The sequence below is a fragment of the Dasypus novemcinctus genome, chromosome 25 (genome assembly GCF_030445035.2).
Source record: "Dasypus novemcinctus isolate mDasNov1 chromosome 25, mDasNov1.1.hap2, whole genome shotgun sequence".
In the NCBI taxonomy this organism is placed as follows: Eukaryota; Metazoa; Chordata; class Mammalia; order Cingulata; family Dasypodidae; genus Dasypus; species Dasypus novemcinctus.
The window spans coordinates 33,815-52,605 of record NC_080697.1 but is presented as its reverse complement, the minus strand read 5'-3'; the positions used below and the strand labels follow the sequence as shown (position 1 = coordinate 52,605).

The window sequence follows — 18,791 nt, the reverse complement described above, 5'->3', positions numbered from 1 at the left end:
CATCGAGGATGTTTACCAGCCCTCTCCTTTGTTGAGCACCCATGGCATGGAAGGAACTGGAGGTTTTGGAAAGGGAAAACATTCAGTGATAATTATTAGCCCACTTAGCAGTGTATAAAAAAAGGTGCTCTGAGCTCACCACCCCCTCTTTTGGGTCACAGGTGCATATGGCCTTTGACCCACCAAGGATAAGGCCAGGTCAGCACACAGCAAAACCCACAGTAGCCCCATGCCCTTAGCTCCCAGCATCTTAGGATTACACTCCCAAGCCCAAGAGCTAGGGGCTTAGCCTTCTTGTTTTGACTTTGCTATATCTGTCCTCTCAATCTTCCTCTCTTGTTTTTTAACTAAAAAGTAAACGTGATCTGAAAGAAGGCCATGATCTGTCAGATAGTCAACAAGCATGTGGCTAGTGCAGGCGAGAGGGCTGGGGAAGTCTCTAAGAAGAGGATGAAGAAGCTGGGGAAGTAGGTGGCCACATGATCTGGGAGAAGTGTAAATTCAGGGGCCCTAAGATTTCAGAGCTGAGCTTGGTGTATTCTGGGGACACAGAGAAGGCTGTTGGGCTGCAGTGTCATGAACACTGAACAGAGTAGCAAAATATCAAGAGAAGGAGGTCATCAGGGTTAAGGTACGCTAAGGTAGAGCACTCATGTTTCATTCTAAGTGTAATGAAGGATCTTAAGCAAGGCAAGGACAGAGTATAATTGGTGCTTTGGAATAATGGAGCAGAAGTGGAAGGGAAGACAAATTAGGAAGCTATGGCAGGGATCCAAGGGACAATGTTGTCCTCTCAAGCTGGGATATTAACAGTGGAAACAGAAGAAGAAATTCAGGACCTAATTTGGAACCGACCTAATAGGACTTGGTGAAAGGGTGGGTGTGTGTTAAAGTGAGGATGGAAGATGACCCCAAATGTTTATGGCTGCAAAACTGGGAAATATGGTGATGCCATTAATTGAGAAGATGAATACTAGAGGGGAGAATTAGGTTTCTTTAACGCAAAAAAATCAAGTTTACTAATGGACATGTTAAAATTAATTTGTCTTTTAAACATCTTAGTGTGGCTAACAAGGAGGCAGGTGGATGTGCAGGTCTGGAGCTCAGGGGAGAGGTCCAAGCTGGAGATGAGGATGTGAGCCATTGGATTCTGGATGGTATTTGATGGTGCTGGGTGAGACCTTCTAGAGAAGAGAGATCCAAGGATGGAGGCCTGGGGTATTCCTATAGTCAGAGGCCAGTTAGAGGAGAAGCATCCTACAGTGTATTTCCACTTGTCAATAAAAGCCAATGTTTCTCTTACTCGTACGGAAAAAAAAAATACTTTGGATAATTTTGCCTTAAGATTTCATTTATTATTTTCCTTATGGCTTATAAGCACAACTTTTATTGAGATTAATTATACGCCAACTGCTTGTTGGTTAGTTGGTGGTTTTCTTTTTGTTCTAGCCTTTTTTTTTTTTTTTTTTAAGAAATAAGGATCACATAAAATGTTTGAATGTGATTTTCTATGGTATTTCTTTTGTATACCTGTGAAGGACAGGTTTCCCTTTTCCAGGGGCTGTTGTTGTGGATGGTTTATTTCTCATCAAGCTTTACTGTCTTAGGAATCAAGAGTGACTGCTTTCCCTTGATACCTGAGCACGGGACAGCAGGAATGACTTCACACTGATTTTAATCTGACGTCAGGGAAATGGTCCTCAAGATATTTTTGGACCTGTCTAGCTTCAAGCTTCAGGAAAGTGTTAATAAAAATCAGAGGACCTCTTAAATAACTCAATTTTCTTAACCAGTCATAATGCAAGCCAAGGGGCAGCCTTAGCAACAATATAGGATCTCTTATTAAAATCCCAAGGCTTTGCGGAGCTGGTGTAGCTCAGCGGCTGGGCACCTGTTTCACATGTAGTAGGTCCCTGTTTCACGCCCTGGTACTCCCTATTGAAAAAAAAAACTCCCGAAGCTTTAGTTAGCTCAGTAAGCCTCTACCACTCTTACTGATTGTTTATCTTTCTCACTTTCAGAAAGATTCCATTGTCTTCTAATAGATACATGCCAAAGACAAGCAACTATCATTACCATCATGTTATGACTTTAATCTAATTCCCTATGCAAATCCCTATTGTTTCTTGATTCAATATTGACAGAGCTGGTGAATAATGGATTATTTTACATTATATAATAAAACTTGGAGTTCAATTATTATTTTTTTAAAATACCTTGCCCTTCTCTAGGCTGAAAACATTTTCTAATCTAATCTCAGCCGTCCAAAGAGCAATTGAAGGGTCTTGGGAAATACTTGGTTCCTTCTTTCATTTTCATGTCCACCACAATGTGTAAAAACAAGTCTTATTATTTTTAAAATCTGTTATTCATCATAAACTCTGACCATTGTTTTCTCATTCTTCCTTCAGGAACTATCAGCCCTCATACATTGATTTCTTCTTTTTTCCAGGGATTCATGATTTCTTGTGACTTAACCAATGGGTACCATTTCTTAACAGCCCACTATGGTATTAAGGATTTGCTATAGATATGTGGTTATATTTGTTTCTAAATCATTTTTAAATATTTGTCTGCCACCAAACTACATTTGGACATAATTGTAAGTTGTCTGCAGTAACTTTAATAATATTCCCCTGTAGATCAGTGTCTGAAATCATATCTGCAAACATCAGGATGTATATTTTTAAACCCAGACAACAATTTTGATGCTTCTAACATCTGGACTATATATATTATGTCAACATTCTTACTATAATATAAATTAAGTTTTTAGCCTTGTTTAACAGTTATGATTAAGCTCTTTATCTCTATGTGGGCAATTATTTGATAATTTCCACAATAAAAGGATAAATATATTATGCATTGTTCTCATTGCAACATTCTTCTTGAAACATGCTTCTGGCAACTAATAAAATTTTTTTCCCATAGGATGTACCCATGGGTCAGCATAATTTTCAAAATCGCACCTTAAGGTATGGTATATCATCCACACTCTAATTTTGGAAGGCCTATTGTTTTTTTTTATTTTTTCTGAGAGCAATTATCATCAGCTATAGTTATTTGATGGCTACTTCTTCTAAAATAGCAGCTACTTGTGAAAAGTCCTATTAAATTGCTTTCCATTTCTAAAAATAGGATTTTTAGTATCAAGTTATTAGTATTAAAAGAGGGAAAGGGAAAACACCCCCTTGTTAGCACTTTGGAACATTAAATTGTTTTCTTGGAATGGCTCTTCTTAATATGAAAATGAAAATTGAATTGCCTTAAAATGAAATGCTGCTTAAAATTACATTTTTATGTTGCATCCTAGAGATAAAGGCACAAGTTGAGCCTTTCCAGAATGAAAAGAAGCCCTCCCCAACCCCAAACTCAAAAGGGAGAAAAGCTTCCCACAAATATCTACACTACCATCTACCATAAAATAACTTACACTAATCCTTTTCCTTTTTCATGCTCCTCTATCTTTTGGCACTAATTTTACCTTAACATTGGTCTGAATTAAAGTTTTTCTTATTGAAAACATTAAGATAACTAATGAAAACTCAAGTCAGCCTTCCCCTTCCCCACAGGGAGATCAATTTATTGGAAGTATCCATTGTTTCACAAGAACAAAAGAAAAAAAAATGCAAGGGCCAACATATTTTCTTGTAGAATATTTATTGTATCCAACTGAAAAATGAACAGGATTGGGAAGCAGATTTGGCTCAACAGATAGAGCATCTGCCTACCACATGGGAGGTCCACAGTTCAAACCCAGGGCCTCCTGACCCATGTGGTGAGCTGGCCCACGTGCAGTGCTGATGCGCACAAGGAGTTCCGTGGCTCACAGGGGTGTCCCTTGCATAGGGGAACCCCACGTGCAAGGACTGTGCTCTGTAAGGAGAGTCACCCATGCGAAAAAAGCACAGCCTGCCCAAGAGTGGCACCGCACACAAGGAGAGCTGACATGGCAAGATGATGCAACAAAAAGAGACACAGATTCCCAGTGCTGCTGACAAAAAAAAATGCAAGCAGACACAGAAAAACACACAGCAAATGGACACAGAGTGCAGACAACTGGGGGAGGGGCAAAGGGAAGGAGAGAGAAATAAATAAAAAATAAATCTAAATAAAAATAAACAGGATTAAATTTCTACCTGCCAAAATTTGGTAATAGTGCACATTATCCTAGAATCCTTCTATGTGACTTTATTTGTTGTAAACTGTTCTAATCTGTATGTTGTACAAAATCAGAAATTTTAACGTTGATATGTAACATTTATAGTCCTTATGTCATAAGGATAAGTGGATTTAGGGTATTACCTTTAAGTGACATGTGTCATATTAAAGAAAACTTCGTTTTAGGAATATTGTGGCCCCCATTGGATGCCTCGAGAATGTGTGCCTCTTCCGACATTCCAAGGCAATTCTAGGACTAACTGTTCGTTGAAGTTGCATGCTTTTCTGTGGCTATCTGATACTTCTTTTATCTCTCTCACCTTGGCCATAGTTATGCTTCAAGAGTCACTTTATTAAAATTACAGTGGGAAATGCATCCACCACTGAGCCCTCACACTCTATGGGGGCAGAGTCTTCTGGGATGAGAGCTGCCTGGAAGATAGTGATAATAGTTACCATTTTTCTGTGTGTAAGCACGTGGAAAATCTAATTTAATCCCCCCAGCATTACTCTGAGTGGGTGTTATTGCCATGATCGTTCCAGAAGGGAAGAAACTGAGGCACTGGGGTTTATGAGAATTGCCCTGAGCCTACCTGCTGGCAGGGGGGATGCCAGGATTTGTGTTCAGGCACAGTGACTCCCAAAGCCTGCATTCCTGACTGTCTCCTCTCCTGCCCACTCTACAGGAGCCTCTCCTATTTACCCCACTTTCCTCTTGGTCTTTGATAGCCTTGTGGCCTCATGGCAGCCTGAAGAGAGCATGGCTTTCAGGTCAGACTCATCCAGGGTTCCCTGGCACCTCCCAGCTTTGTCCCTTTGACTAAGTTATGAAAGCTCTCTGGGCCTCCAGCTTGACCCACAAGCTGGCCTCACAGTTCAGGACTGTTGTCCAGAAAATGATCAAATACAAACCATACATAATAAGGCGCAAAGGCTCCATGTGTCATGGTAACCACGTCGAGCACCACGTGGGTATTATCTAAACTAATCTGCAGAAGAGATTCATGAACAGGCACCATTTTAGCCCTGAGCATAAGACTGAAGACTTGCCATCTGCCTTCTTAAAACAGCTGGGAATTTGGTATGCTAAAACCTCTTCATTCATGGCTTAATATCTACAGATGCATAACATAATGTCATCCTGATTTTAGAACCAAGAGGGTCTGTCTTAGTCATCCAGGCTGCTATGACAAATACCACACAAGGAGTTGGCTTAAACAGCAAGCACTTGTTGGCTCACTGTTTCAGGAGCTAAAAGTCCAAAATCAAGGCATCAACAAGGCCATGCCTCCTGCCCGGAGTCGGCGGCATTCCAACACTGGCTGCCTCAGTCCTGGGCTCCTTGCCTCGCACTCCTGCCTCCCCTCACGTGGCTCTCTCTTTCCTTGGATTGGCTCTTCTGGTTTCCACTGACTTGTGGCTTCTTCCTCTGGCTTTCTCCCGACTTCTGGCTTCAGGTTTCTTCTCTTTATCAGGCCTCCTGGAATATGGATTAAGTAGGACCCTGATTCACTAACTAAAAACATCAACTTGGAAACATCCTATTCGCCATGGGCTCACACCCACAGGCCCGCAGGTGAAGATTCAGGGCATGTTTGTGTTGGGTGCAGATTCAACCAACCACACTGCCCTTGGCCTCTCTACACACGGCACAACCTGAAAGCTCAAATCCATAAAACTAGGATGATTGAATTAGAACATCCATCCACTCGTTAATGATAATTCTGTGAGACTGAATTACAGATAAATGGGACACTGCATAATTAGTGCTACAGTTATCCATAGCTAGAGGTGACTCTGAACTCAGAAAAGTGTTTTTATTCCAGATTAGAAGGCCTGTTCAATTAGCAATTTAAAACCAGAACACAGAGAAGCAAAGTGTTTTGTCCTGTGGGTAATTCAGAATCCTTGTACCCGTTTCTAAACACAGGATTGTTGGTGCAAGCTGGCAAGAGGCATGCTGTGCTTTAAGTCTTTGCAATATATATTTAACTTTTTAAAAATAGGTATTATTTCCATTTTATCCCTTTCTTCAATTTTATCCTTTTAATTGTCAAATTAAGAGAAGAAATTCTTATTATTTTGGTATTGTTTATTTATAAAGCTGAGGATTATTTGCTTCCAAGTGCAAGTAAGGGAACTCTTTTAAAGTGGCCTACAGATACAAGTGGCACTTTCTGAAAATGGCATTTTGGAAGACTGGAGAACATTTAATATATACAATTAAGCTTCAATATGCCTAAAAATAAGATTGTAGTTCTGTACATTCTTGAAAGCTGACTCAGGAAATCATGAGAAGTAACTGTCTTGTCAATCAAACCAAATCACATCCTTGCAGGGAAATTCCCCATGGCAGTGTGGTCTGTTATAAAATAAAATCCCAAAGCCAGCGAGTCAAAGGCTAATGCATCTCTTAGAAGAGAAAGTTCTCAAACCCAACTACATATCTTTCAGTGCTTTTTTGGTGCCTGGTATAATTTTACTCTGAGTGAATAGTACAGTGGCAGGTTGGCTGTACCACAATCTCTAGTCGATTTGCTCCATCCACAGAGTAGCTAATATTAATAGAGAAAAAGCTGCTTACAGAATGTTATTTCCTTTTTTCTCTTTTTACTCTAATGACAGAATTAGACAGAGGTTTTTGCATCATAGAAACAGGCTTAATATTGATTTTAGTAATAATAGTATTACCAATAATATTCCTTTTTCATGTAGAACCAAGTCACAAAAGAAAAGATTTGAAGAAGAATTGAATGAAAGGATGATTCAGGCAATTGATGGAATCAATGCTCAAAAGTGAGTACTTTCTAATCTCAAATTATCATTCATCTCTTATTTCAAACCCTATTAACTGAAAGTGTCATATTTTCCAAAAGTATTTCACCACAAACTCTGAAATATACTTATCATGATAAAGCCAATTTTCCTGAGATAATTCATTATTTTCACCTCCATTGTCCCTAATAATAGCTTTTGTTAATAGTGCTTCATCTTTTTCAAAATGTAATTCTTCCCTAGAAAATGTACTCTCTAAATAAATTGCTGATAAGCAACATGAGATATAAATGTAGAGAGAAAATCCCCAGCATTATATGATCAGGAAGTAATATTTTTTAAAAGATCAGAAGGGATCATATTATAGAAAATCTTTAACTTGTTTTATGTGACATTCAAAATGCATCTAATCCCCTTCAAGGTCAGAGAACGTGGAGATACTGCATTCTGAATCCTAGAAGAGGGGTCTTGAGTCTCAATTCATGAGGGGAAGTAGAAGGAAAACTGACTTCAATCTTATGAAGCAAAGAACGACTGTTGTAGCTTTAAATAGTCCAAGAGAAGGGGAAGAGGTTGGGGGAGCTAAAGAAGGTCGTGGCTTTCATGGCCTGGAAAGAATGATCACATTCATCAGCCTTGGAGGTCTTCTTAGTTATATACATCATAGCAGAACTTCTACAAGGCAAAAGGAAGCCAGTCCATAGATAATGCATTATGGTGCCTGGTATGCATTAGGCACTCAATAAGTGTTTGTTGGATTGTAATGAAAATATCACTAGGCCCAAATGAAAACCCTACATGGAAAAGTTCCCATCCTTATGAAAACCTGTTCAATTTTTATCACAAAAGCTGACTCATAAAAGTGTAAATGATTTCTACCTAGAATTCTCTGCCTGCAGAATTAAGTTAAAAGGCCACATTTATTAATAATATGCAGATTTGCAAAATGCACGCCTGTTATAGATTGTTCCTTCTAGGTATTTATTTTAGAAAATTGACAGAGTTTATGAAAGAACTACATGAGAGTGCCTATGTGTGTATGTATCTATTATGTATTTAGTGTGCTTGTGTATGTACATACATATCTAAAAGTATATTGGTTGGACACATGAGAGTGTCTAAGTGTGTACGTGTCTACTGTGTATGTAGTGTGCGTGTGAAGTACATATGTACCTATAAAGCATATTGATTGGACACATGAGAGTGTCTAAGTGTCTATGTGTCTACTATGTAATGTGTGTGTGTAAGTACATACGTATCTATAAATTATATTGTTTGGACACACTGAGAGTGTCTAAGTCTGTATGTATCTACTATGTATGTAGTGTGTGTGTGACATACATACATATCTATAAAGTATATTGATTGGACACATGACAGTGTCTAAGTGTGTATGTATCTACTATGTATGTAGTGTGTGTGTGTGTGTGTGTATAAGTACATACGTATCTATAAAGTCTATTGGCTAGACCAGAGTTGCAATTCAGATGCTGGCACGTTGAATTGACACCTGCCTAGAGGCCCTTCCTTTGCTTCAAATGGACGAAGCCAACCCACCTGTCCAAGAGCCCAGGCCACACCAGCAGGTGTCTGATAAATGCTCTACTTTTCAGAGCACCAAGGCCCCCACTGCAAGCAAGAGCCTCAGCTCTGGCCCACTTGAAATCTAGACACATCACCAAGAGGAGCGATGCCGAGACTCCACTGGCAGCTAATGCCTGAGGTGGAAACTGGTTTCATTTAATATAGGTGGAAAGATATGTTCATTCAGCTAGAGAAAATAGCAGCAAACACCCCATGAGGCACCAAAATAAAATGCAACATGGGAAGAAGAACTTCTATTTTCTGAGAAAGTTTTTTAATAATAAGAACCTATAAGATCAGCTTCAGTGTGTCTTCCTGCAGGATTCCTACCTTTTAAAACATTTTTGTATCTATCTTCTAGAGCATTCCTACTAAAGGAAATGTACAAAGTGACATCCTTGGCTTTGCTTTATTTTTGCCAAGGCAACTTTAGAATTGCTCTTTGCTTTGTATCATGTAGTATTCAAATGCATGTTTAGTTACCACCTTTGTGTTTTAGTTTTATTATAAAGTAATGGTTAACACTGGTGTAATTGTTTATGTTGTAACTACCCAGACAATTTCAGAAATCAAACAGGAAAAAAATGCTACACAGTACTGAAAAAACGAAGGGGAAAAAGTTTTTAAGGGGCCCCTTTATGCATCCATTTTATTAGCTTCAATCACATTTTGTTCGCCTTCCTCATTAGCTCCTCTTGTTTCTTTTATATATTGTTTTGCTGCTCTTCTTTGAGTTTCCACTTGAGGATTCGATAAGGACTCAGACTTGCTGTGCCATTTAGTTGTTTCCTGCTGGTGACAGAAAAGTTATATGTATGCAGATTTCCACCTATTCATTCACGTATCCACTTAAGCAGTTAATCAACGCTGAGCGGGTGCCAGGCGTTGGCAAGGCACTAGGCATGCCAAGACACAGGTGCAGCCTCTCCCGTCACAAGCCTCATCGTCTAAGGAAGGAGGAAGGCAGGGACCCCCGAGGGCTCGTGAGCGTCTGTGAAGAGGGAAGCGACTCGGAGGGAAAGCCCCAGCAGGGCCCTGCAGGGTCATGGGCCTTCTGGATGCCGTGACACCTGAGCTCAGTGTTGGAGGAAAGGAGAGTCCGAAAGAGAAACAGCAACCAGGGGGCACCAGCAGCCAGGGGCACCGGCAGCCAGGGGCAGCGGCAGTCAGGGGCAGCGGCAGTCAGGGGGCACCGGCAGTCAGGGGCAGCGGCAGTCAGGGGCAGCGGCAGCCAGGGGCAGCGGCAGCCAGGGGCACCGGCAGTCAGGGGCAGCGGCAGCCAGGGGCAGCGGCAGGCAGGGGGCAGTGGCAGCCAGAGGGCAGCGGCAGGCAGGGGGCAGCGGCAGCCAGGGGCAGCGGCAGCCAGGGGCAGTGGCAGCCAGGGGCAGCGGCAGCCAGGGGGCACCGGCAGCCAGGGGCAGCGGCAGTCAGGGGCCTGCAGCAGCCGGGAGCTCGGGTAGCCAGGGGCAGTGGCAGCCAGAGGGCAGCGGCAGCCAGGGGCAGCGGCAGCCAGGGGCAGCGGCAGCCAGGGGGCACCGGCAGTCAGGGGCAGCGGCAGCCAGGGGCAGCGGCAGGCAGGGGGCAGTGGCAGCCAGAGGGCAGCGGCAGTCAGGGGGCAGCGGCAGTCAGGGGCAGCGGCAGCCAGGGGCAGCGGCAGTCAGGGGCCTGCAGCAGCCGGGAGCTCGGGTAGCCAGGGGCAGTGGCAGCCAGAGGGCAGCGGCAGGCAGGGGCAGCGGCAGTCAGGGGGCACCGGCAGCCAGGGGCAGCGGCAGCCAGGGGCAGCGGCAGCCAGGGGCAGCGGCAGGCAGGGGGCACGGGCAGGCAGGGGGCAGCGGCAGCCAGGGGCAGCGGCAGTCAGGGGCAGCGGCAGGCAGGGGCAGCGGCAGTCAGGGACAGCGGCAGTCAGGGGGCACCGGCAGTCAGGGGCAGCGGCAGCCAGGGGCAGCGGCAGCCAGGGGGCACGGGCAGGCAGGGGGCAGCGGCAGCCAGGGGGCAGCGGCAGGCAGGGGGCAGCGGCAGGCAGGGGGCACGGGCAGGCAGGGGGCAGCGGCAGGCAGGGGGCAGCGGCAGCCGGGAGCTCGGGCAGCCAGGGGGCAACGGCTGCCAGGGGGCAGCAGCAGGCAGGGGGCAGCGGCAGGCAGGGGGCAGCGGCAGGCAGGGGGCAACGGCTGCCAAAGGGCAGCGGCAGGCAGGGGGCAGCGGCAGCCAAGGGGCAGCGGCAGGCAGGGGGCAGCGGCAGGCAGGAGGCACCGGCAGTCAGGGGCAGCGGCAGCCAGGGGCAGCGGCAGCCAGGGGGCAGCGGCAGGCAGGGGGCAGCGGCAGGCAGGGGGCAGCGGCAGGCAGGGGGCAGCGGCAGGCAGGGGGCACGGGCAGGCAGGGGCAGCGGCAGGCAGGGGGCACGGGCAGGCAGGGGGCACGGGCAGCTAGGGGCAGCGGCAGGCAGGGGGCAGCGGCAGGCAGGGGGCACGGGCAGGCAGGGGGCAGCGGCAGGCAGGGGGCAGCGGCAGGCAGGGGGCAGCGGCAGGCAGGGGGCACGGGCAGGCAGGGGGCAGCGGCAGGCAGGGGGCAGCGGCAGGCAGGGGGCAGCGGCAGGCAGGGGGCAACGGCTGCCAAGGGGCAGCGGCAGGCAGGGGGCAGCGGCAGGCAGGGGGCAGCGGCAGGCAGGGGGCACCGGCAGCCAGAGGGCAGCGGCAGGCAGGGGCAGCGGCAGGCAGGGGCACCGGCAGCCAGGGGGCACGGGCAGCTAGGGGCAGCGGCAGGCAGGGGCACCAGCGTGGCGCAGACGCGGAGGTCTGCTGGGGGCCCCTGTGAGAGGCTTGGCGGCTCGTGCCCCTGGACAGCGGCCCGGGGGCCGGCCTGCAGGGGTTGGGAGAAGCACCCTGGAAGGGTCCTGGGCCACGTGTGGGCTCGGCTCCATCCTGGCATCACAGCGGGGGGACCTGAGGCGGGGGTCCTGCGGACCCTGGTCAGAGACAGCCACACCCCAAGGAAGGGCCAGAGCCGGGGCAGGTGGGGGGACGGTGAGAGAGAAGCTGCCTCGGCACCCCCGGAGGCTTTGCGGGGGGCGCCATGAGCCGACCCCAGCCCTTCACCCCGCAGCGCGGTGGGTGTGGGGAGTTAGGCTGCCCCGGAGGGTGCTCTCTGTAGGGCCTGCCCGCAGGGACACGTGGCCTGTTCGGTCCCCCGAGCCTGTTAAATACACACACACCCGCAGCAGCCAAGAGGTAGGGGCGGGGTGGGGCGCTACACACCCCTGTTTGTGAAAGAGGAAAGCAGCTGGTGAGGTAAGGGAGAGTGGGCGAGGCCAGGCTTAAATGTGCAGGAGTGGATGGTAGTGAGGGAGCAAGTGGGTGCCAGGAAAGGGTGTCTCAGGATGGAGCCTCCGCACGGAGAGCCCCCCTTGACTGCAGCCGGGTCCGGAGAGCACTTTCCCGAATGCGACAGGCCGGCAGGGGCGAGGGCTCCACCCAGGCCCCGCTCTCCAGGCCAGGCCCCTCCGCCACGCCTAGCTAGGCTCAACCATTCCAGAATAATTCTCAGGAGCACGGGGGTGTACCTCTGCTCCACTCCTCGAGGCTGTTTAAAACTTCCTTCGTTGGCTCCTGGCCTAGTGAGAAACAGTCTAGCAGAAGTGAATGAGGAGCCCCAAGGCCGTTGCCTTCCTCCATGGCGCAAGCTCTACGGTCAGAAGAAACGTCCGACCACCATGAGCAGACACACAGGGCTCCCTCCACCCCACAGTCAGTGGACTACCAATTCCAGATAAAACAAACAAAACACTGCCCCTTATCAGCCCCATGGATCCTTCCCATTCCAAAACACAGGCATAGATGTCTGGATTTCCTCTAAGTCAGTGACAGGAGCTGAAGCCACCCCAAAGAATTCACGGAAATGGGTTGTATCTGTGGGATGAACATTCTCTGCTGAATTCTGAGGACAAGGTAAGAGGAATTCGGTCAGCTGTTTTAACAATGAAGAAGCCACAGGCAAACCCTAGTGGCTGTGGAAGAGAGAAGGCAGGGGAAGCAGCTGGTTGGGATTCAGGCAGTGGGGGTGGACGGAGCAGGGTGCCAGGCAAGGGGGCAGAGGACGCCTGCCCTGGACTGGAGCACTTGCTGTGCACCTGAAGGACAGACAGGTATACCGACACCTAGATCTGGGAGAATGGGGGCACTGCCGTAAATGAGGAGCTAATTTTATTTCCACTTGATAAATTGCGCTCATTTCCAAGCTGATAGTATCCAGGAACATTTTTAAATTAGATTTTCTTTTCTCAATAAGGAGGAAAACGTTTTAAATAAGTTACCTGCATGCATTATACATAGTTCGATAGTCACTAATAAGAATGCAGGACTAAAAATGAGCATGGTTAAAATTTATTTTATTTTTGTCCCTTTTGGTATTAACCAACCTTCGATTCCTTCAATTTGTCTCATAAAACAGAACAATACCATGTTTCTAAAGCTCGCACAATAGTAAGAAACTCCAAAAAGTTTATTTTACTGAGACCTAAAGCTTACAACCTGGAATCAAAAAGTACTTTTATTGCTGCCACTTTTCACGGCGATCCTCCTGGAATCCAGGATCGGCCTCTCCGGCACAGCTGGAAGCGCACCGTCCCTCGTCCGGTGACCTGGGAGAGTCGAGCCAATAGTGACCTGCGTGCAGTGAGCCGGGGCACCGCAGGGCTCCCACGCAGCAGGCCCTCGGGCAGACTGCCCACTTCCCTCCTCCTGGGTTAACTTAAGGGATTGATTGGTCCTGGCCCATCATTTTAAACTTCATTCCCATTTCGACGCCTTCCTCTGAATCAGGGAGGTGGCTGTACTTCACTCGGCCTGTTTTCCCGGATCCTCAAAGACTTTCTCCCTTCACTTCCTAAATTTATCTCAGAATGTCAAAATTTGTAAAAATGCCACCAATGGATTGGAAAAGTGTTATATTTAAAGAATCAAGTAAATTAACAATTGTTTCCACATGTATGAATTTTTTTTGGAAATACACGTTAAACATAATTTTTTCTCTAATGTGCTAATCTAAATTCTCTGAATATATAGATAAAGGTGGTAGAGGTATAGGTGTAGGTAGCTATAGATATAACACAGGCATGCCTTGTTTTATTGCACTTTACTGCACTTAGCAGATACTGCATTTTTTACAAATTGAAAGTTAGTGGCAACTCTGCATCAAACAAGTCTACCAGCACCATTTTTCCAATAGCAGTGCTCACTTTGAGTCTCTGTCACGTTTTAATTAAGGTATGTACAATTTTTAGACATATGCTACTGAACACTTAATAGACCACAATGTAAGGTAAACATAACTTTTATATGCATGGGGAAACCATAAAATTCATGTGTCATGCTTTATTACGATACTAGTTTTATTGGGCTGGTCTGGAATGGAATATTTGATATCTCCAAAGTATGCCTGTGCAGATATATATATGTAGATGTAGCTATAGATGCAGATTTAGGTCTAAATATATATATATACACATATACTTGTATAAACATATATATATACTGGGGCTTATTATATTTTTTAATTATCCAAGTATTTATTTAAGAAAAATTAGTAAAATAGAAATATAAATTCCTTAATGACTTATGATTCATGCTAGTCAGTAGTGCGTTTTTTAATATATTTTTTGAAGTATATCATTCACAATGAACATACATAAACAATAAGTGTATAGTCATAGTTGTGAGCTTATAAAACAAACATGCATAATATCATAAAGGGATCCCGTACATCACCCCTCCACCAACACCTTGCATTCTTTTAAAACCTTTGCTACAAACTATACAAAAGCGTCATCAAAATATTACTACTGAGGAGATTACAGCAAGATGACGGCAGAGTAAGGAGCTCCTAGAGTCAGCTCCTGCTCCAGGGCAGTCAGCAAACACCCAGAGCTCTCTGGAGCTAGCTGATCACCTGTGTGGGGCCTCCAGGAGGCCAGAAGAGCATCCTGCCATGTCCTTGAAGGAGTAGAAGGAGGAGATGCCCGTATGCAGAGAAGACTTGTAAGTAGAGGCTCCACACCCTGGAGGCCAGTGCCCATCCTCCACTGGAGGCACAAGCTACCTCGGGAGCTGTTCCGTGGCTGGAATTGGAAGCTCCACTTCCCCAAAATGGGGAGGAAGAGATGGATGGGCACCAACTTCAGCTACTGATGAGTAAATTCAGTGGGCTATAGTATAATCCTGAGAAGAGCTAAGGTTTGAGCCTGTCCAGGTTAGAAAGAGGCCAGGAGCCGCCATTTTAACTCCATGTCTAGCACGAGGGGAAGCAGGGCGGACTGAGGATCCCAGGGCTAGTGGGGACCGGCTTCTTCTCATCCAGGTGAGACTGCAGGTCTAGCCTAGGCCCCAGTGCCACCTCCAGCAGGGAGGAAGCTGCGGGGACCTGTGCCAGCCTCTCTGAGAAATTGCCAGCTACGCTGCAGAGGCTGGTGATTGTCCTACTCTGGTGGCACGAGCTGCCCCAGGAGCTGTTCTGTGACAAGAATTAGAAGCAACATTTCCCAAAAACGGGGGAGGAGGAGGTGGGTTGCCTGCCAATTTCAGCTACTGATTGGTAGACTTGGATGGCTAAGGAATAACGCTGGGAACAGCTGGGGTATGAATTTGTCCAAGTCGGAAAGAGGCCGGTGGCCACCATTTTGACTCTGCCCCCAGCCTAAGGGGAAACCTGGCTGACCAAATATCACAGGGATGGTAGGAACTGGTTTCTTTTATCCGGATCAGCCTGCAGCCCTAGTCTAGACTTCAGTCCCACTCTGGCAGGAGGAGGCTGGCTAGCTCAGCACAAGTCCAGATGACATAAAGGAGTTGAAACAATGAATCATAAATGCTCAAACAAATCTCCTTAACAAATTCAGTGATATGGCTAAAGAGATTAAGGATATTAAGAAGACACTGGATGAGCACAAAGAAGAATTTGAAAGCATGCATAGAAAAATAGCAGAAGATAGAGTTCAGGTCCATGTCAGTTGACCCTACTTTGGAGTTTGTGTCTCTGTGTGATGGAGCTGGACTCAGATGTGATCTTTGTCCACAAGCCTCTCCTGTTACTTTTACCAGAACTGTAGTTGGTGCTGGGGTTTAATGTATACCCAGGGTGAGGAGAGGGGTATATGGGGACCCCATATTTTTTTAATGTAACATTTAAAAAATAAATAAAGACAAAAAATAGCACATCTTATGGTAATGAAAAGTGCAATGAATGAAATTTTTATAACATTGGAATCATATAATAGCAGATTTAAGGAGGCAAAAGAAAGAATTCATGAGCTTGGAAAAATGGCCTCTGAAAGCGAACATACAGAAGACCAGATGAAGAAAAGAATGGAAAAAATTGAACAAGGTCTCAGGGAACTAAATGACAGCAAGACATGTGCAAACATATGTGTCATGGGTGTCCCAGAGGAGAATAGAAGGAGAAAGGGGCAGAAGGAATATTTAAAGAAATAATGTTAGAAAATTCCCCAACCCTATTGAAGGACATAGATATCCATGTCCAAGAAGCACAACATACTCCCATCTGAAAAAATCCAAATAGACCAACTCAGAGACACAAACTAATCAGAATGTCAAATGCCAAAGACAAAGAGAGAATTCTGAGAACAGCAAGAGAAAAGAAATGCATAACATATAAGGGATACTCAATACAATTAAGTGCTGATTTCTCACCAGAAACCATGGAGGCAAGAAGACAGTGGTCTAATATATTTAAGATACTATGAGAGAAAAACTTCCAGCCAAGAATTTTATATCCAGCAAGACTGTCTTTCAAAAATGAGGGCAAAATTAGAATATTCACAGATAAACAGAAACTGAGAGAATTTCTAAGCAAGAGCCTAGATTTTCAGGAAATACTAAAGAGTGTGCTAGAGCCTGAAATGAAAAGACAGGAGAGAGGGGCCTGGAAAGAGTCTGGGAATGAAAATTATAGCAATAAAAGTAATTAAAAGTGTCAAAAGAGTGGTGAAAATAAAATATGACAGGTAAAACTCAAATAGGAATAAACTTAACCAAAGATGTAAAGCACTTGTATTCAGAAAACTGCAATCCAATGTTAAAAGAAATCAAAAAAGTCCTAAGTAACTGGAAGAACATTCCATGCTCATGGATTGAAAGAGTAAATATCATTAAGATGTCAAATCTACTCAAATTGATATACAGATTCAACACAACCCTGATAAAAATTCCACCAGCATTTAAAAAAAAAAAATTGAAAACACAATTGTCAAACTTATTTGGAAGGGTAAGGAGTCCTGATTAGCCAGAAACATTTTAAAAGGAAAAGTGAACCTTCATCTCCAGACTTTAAATCATACTATTAAGCTATAGTGGTAAAAACAGCATGGTACTGGCATAAAGACAGACACATAGACCGATGGAACCAAATTGATGGTTCAGAAACAGACCCTCACATGTATGGTCAATTGATTTTTGACTAGCCTGTCAAACCCATATAGCTTGGGCAGAACAGTCCATTTAGCAAAATGGTGCTGAAAGTACTGGATATCTATAACCAAAAGGAAAGAGGATCCTTATCTCATACCTTATCCAAAAATTAACTCAAAATGGATCAAAAACCTAAAAATAAAAGCAAGAACCATAAAACTCCTAGAAGAAATTGTAGGAAAATATCTTCAAGACATGGTGTTAGGTGGTAGATTCTTAATGGAGATAAGAGAGGACTGAGATGGACTACTGATGTTTAATATATGTAGAAGTTTTAATTAACTTTACTGTAAACGTGTAGAAATGTGTAGAATGGATGGTAACAAATAGTGGGTAATAGCTAGTTTATAAATTGTGATGTGGCTGAAAATGGTAGTCTAGGGATGTAAATGCCAGTTGACAGAATGCTAGAGAATAATCGAGGAACTGAATAGCATAGTAAACCAAGAGGAGGATGAGAATTGTGGTTGATGGTACAGATGCAAGAGTGTCTTTTGTGAGCTAGAGCAAATGTATATCACTACTTCAGGGTGTTGGGAACGCATGGGAAAAATACATCTGGAATAAGGTATGGACTGTAGTTAGCAATAGTAATATAATCTTGCATCTATGCAAAGATGTAGTGTGTTGATAATGGGGCAGTATGGAAAATAAGAGCCAAATGTATCCTATGGACATGGTAACAATCAGATGATATTATCTTATCTGTAGCAAATGTTCCACCACAGTGTGGTGTGTTAAAAAAGTGGTGTTGCTTGGGAATTCTGCACATGTCCATGATTGTTTTATAAGTTTACAACTTCTGTCATAAAAAATATATTTAAAAAATAATAATAGGGTGGGTTGGGGGAAAAACACATCAAATGTAAGATAAGGACTATAATTAGTAGTAAGATTTTGACACTATTCTTTCATAATTTGTAACAAACATCTCACAACAATGCAAAGTGTTGGTGGAGGGTTGATGTATGGGACCCCTATATGATGTTATGCATGTTCGCCTTGTAAGTTCACAACTTTTACTATACATTTAATTGTTTATGTATGCTCATATATAAATGACATGAAGATAATAATAGGAGGGTTGGGGGAAAATACTTTGGTTAGTAGTAATATTTTGACAATGCTCTTTAATCATTAGTGAAAAAGGTTCAACAACAATGTAAGGTGTTGGTGGTAGGGTGAGTTAAGAGAGACCTGTATGATGTTATATATGTTTGTTTTGTGAGTTCACAACTATTACTATACACTTATTGTTTATGCATGTTTGTGTGTGGTTGATATATTTCAATAAATTAATTTTTAAAAAATAAAAAAGTTACTACTAACTATAGCCCATATCTTATATTCAATGTATTTTTTCCAACCCACCCTACTATTTTTTAAAATATATTTTTATTACAGAGGTTGTGAACTTACAAAATAATCATGCATGTGTGTAGAATTCCCATACAACACTTCATCACCAAAACACCACACCATGGTGGAATATTTGTTTAGATTATGAGATAATATCATCAGACTGTTAATACCAACTATGGTCCATAGCATACATTTGGCACACTTTTTCCATAACCCCCCCATTATCAACACAGTACGTCTTTGGCATTGATGCAAGAATATTACAGTGTTGCTGCTAACCACAGTCCATAGGTCACACAAATTGCATTTCCCCATGCTTCTCCACATTTCCACCACCCTGCAATAGTGACATTCATCCACTTTAGCTCACAGAAGGACACTCTTGCATCTGTACCATCAACCACAATTCTCATCCACCTCTGTGTTCACTGTATT

The 18,791-nt window shown here is 44.4% G+C and overlaps 1 protein-coding gene across 1 annotated transcript in view; it reads left to right on the top strand.

Annotated features, from left to right (window-relative positions):
• Positions 1-18,791, top strand: part of LOC101415825 (adenylate cyclase type 2-like) — a 239,387-nt gene that overhangs the window by 195,325 nt on the left and 25,271 nt on the right. Inside the window, exons 10-11 of the mRNA XM_058287870.1 lie at positions 2,932-2,975; positions 6,877-6,957. Coding sequence (XP_058143853.1) covers positions 2,932-2,975; positions 6,877-6,957 — 125 coding nt within the window. The remainder of the gene's footprint in view (positions 1-2,931; positions 2,976-6,876; positions 6,958-18,791) is intronic.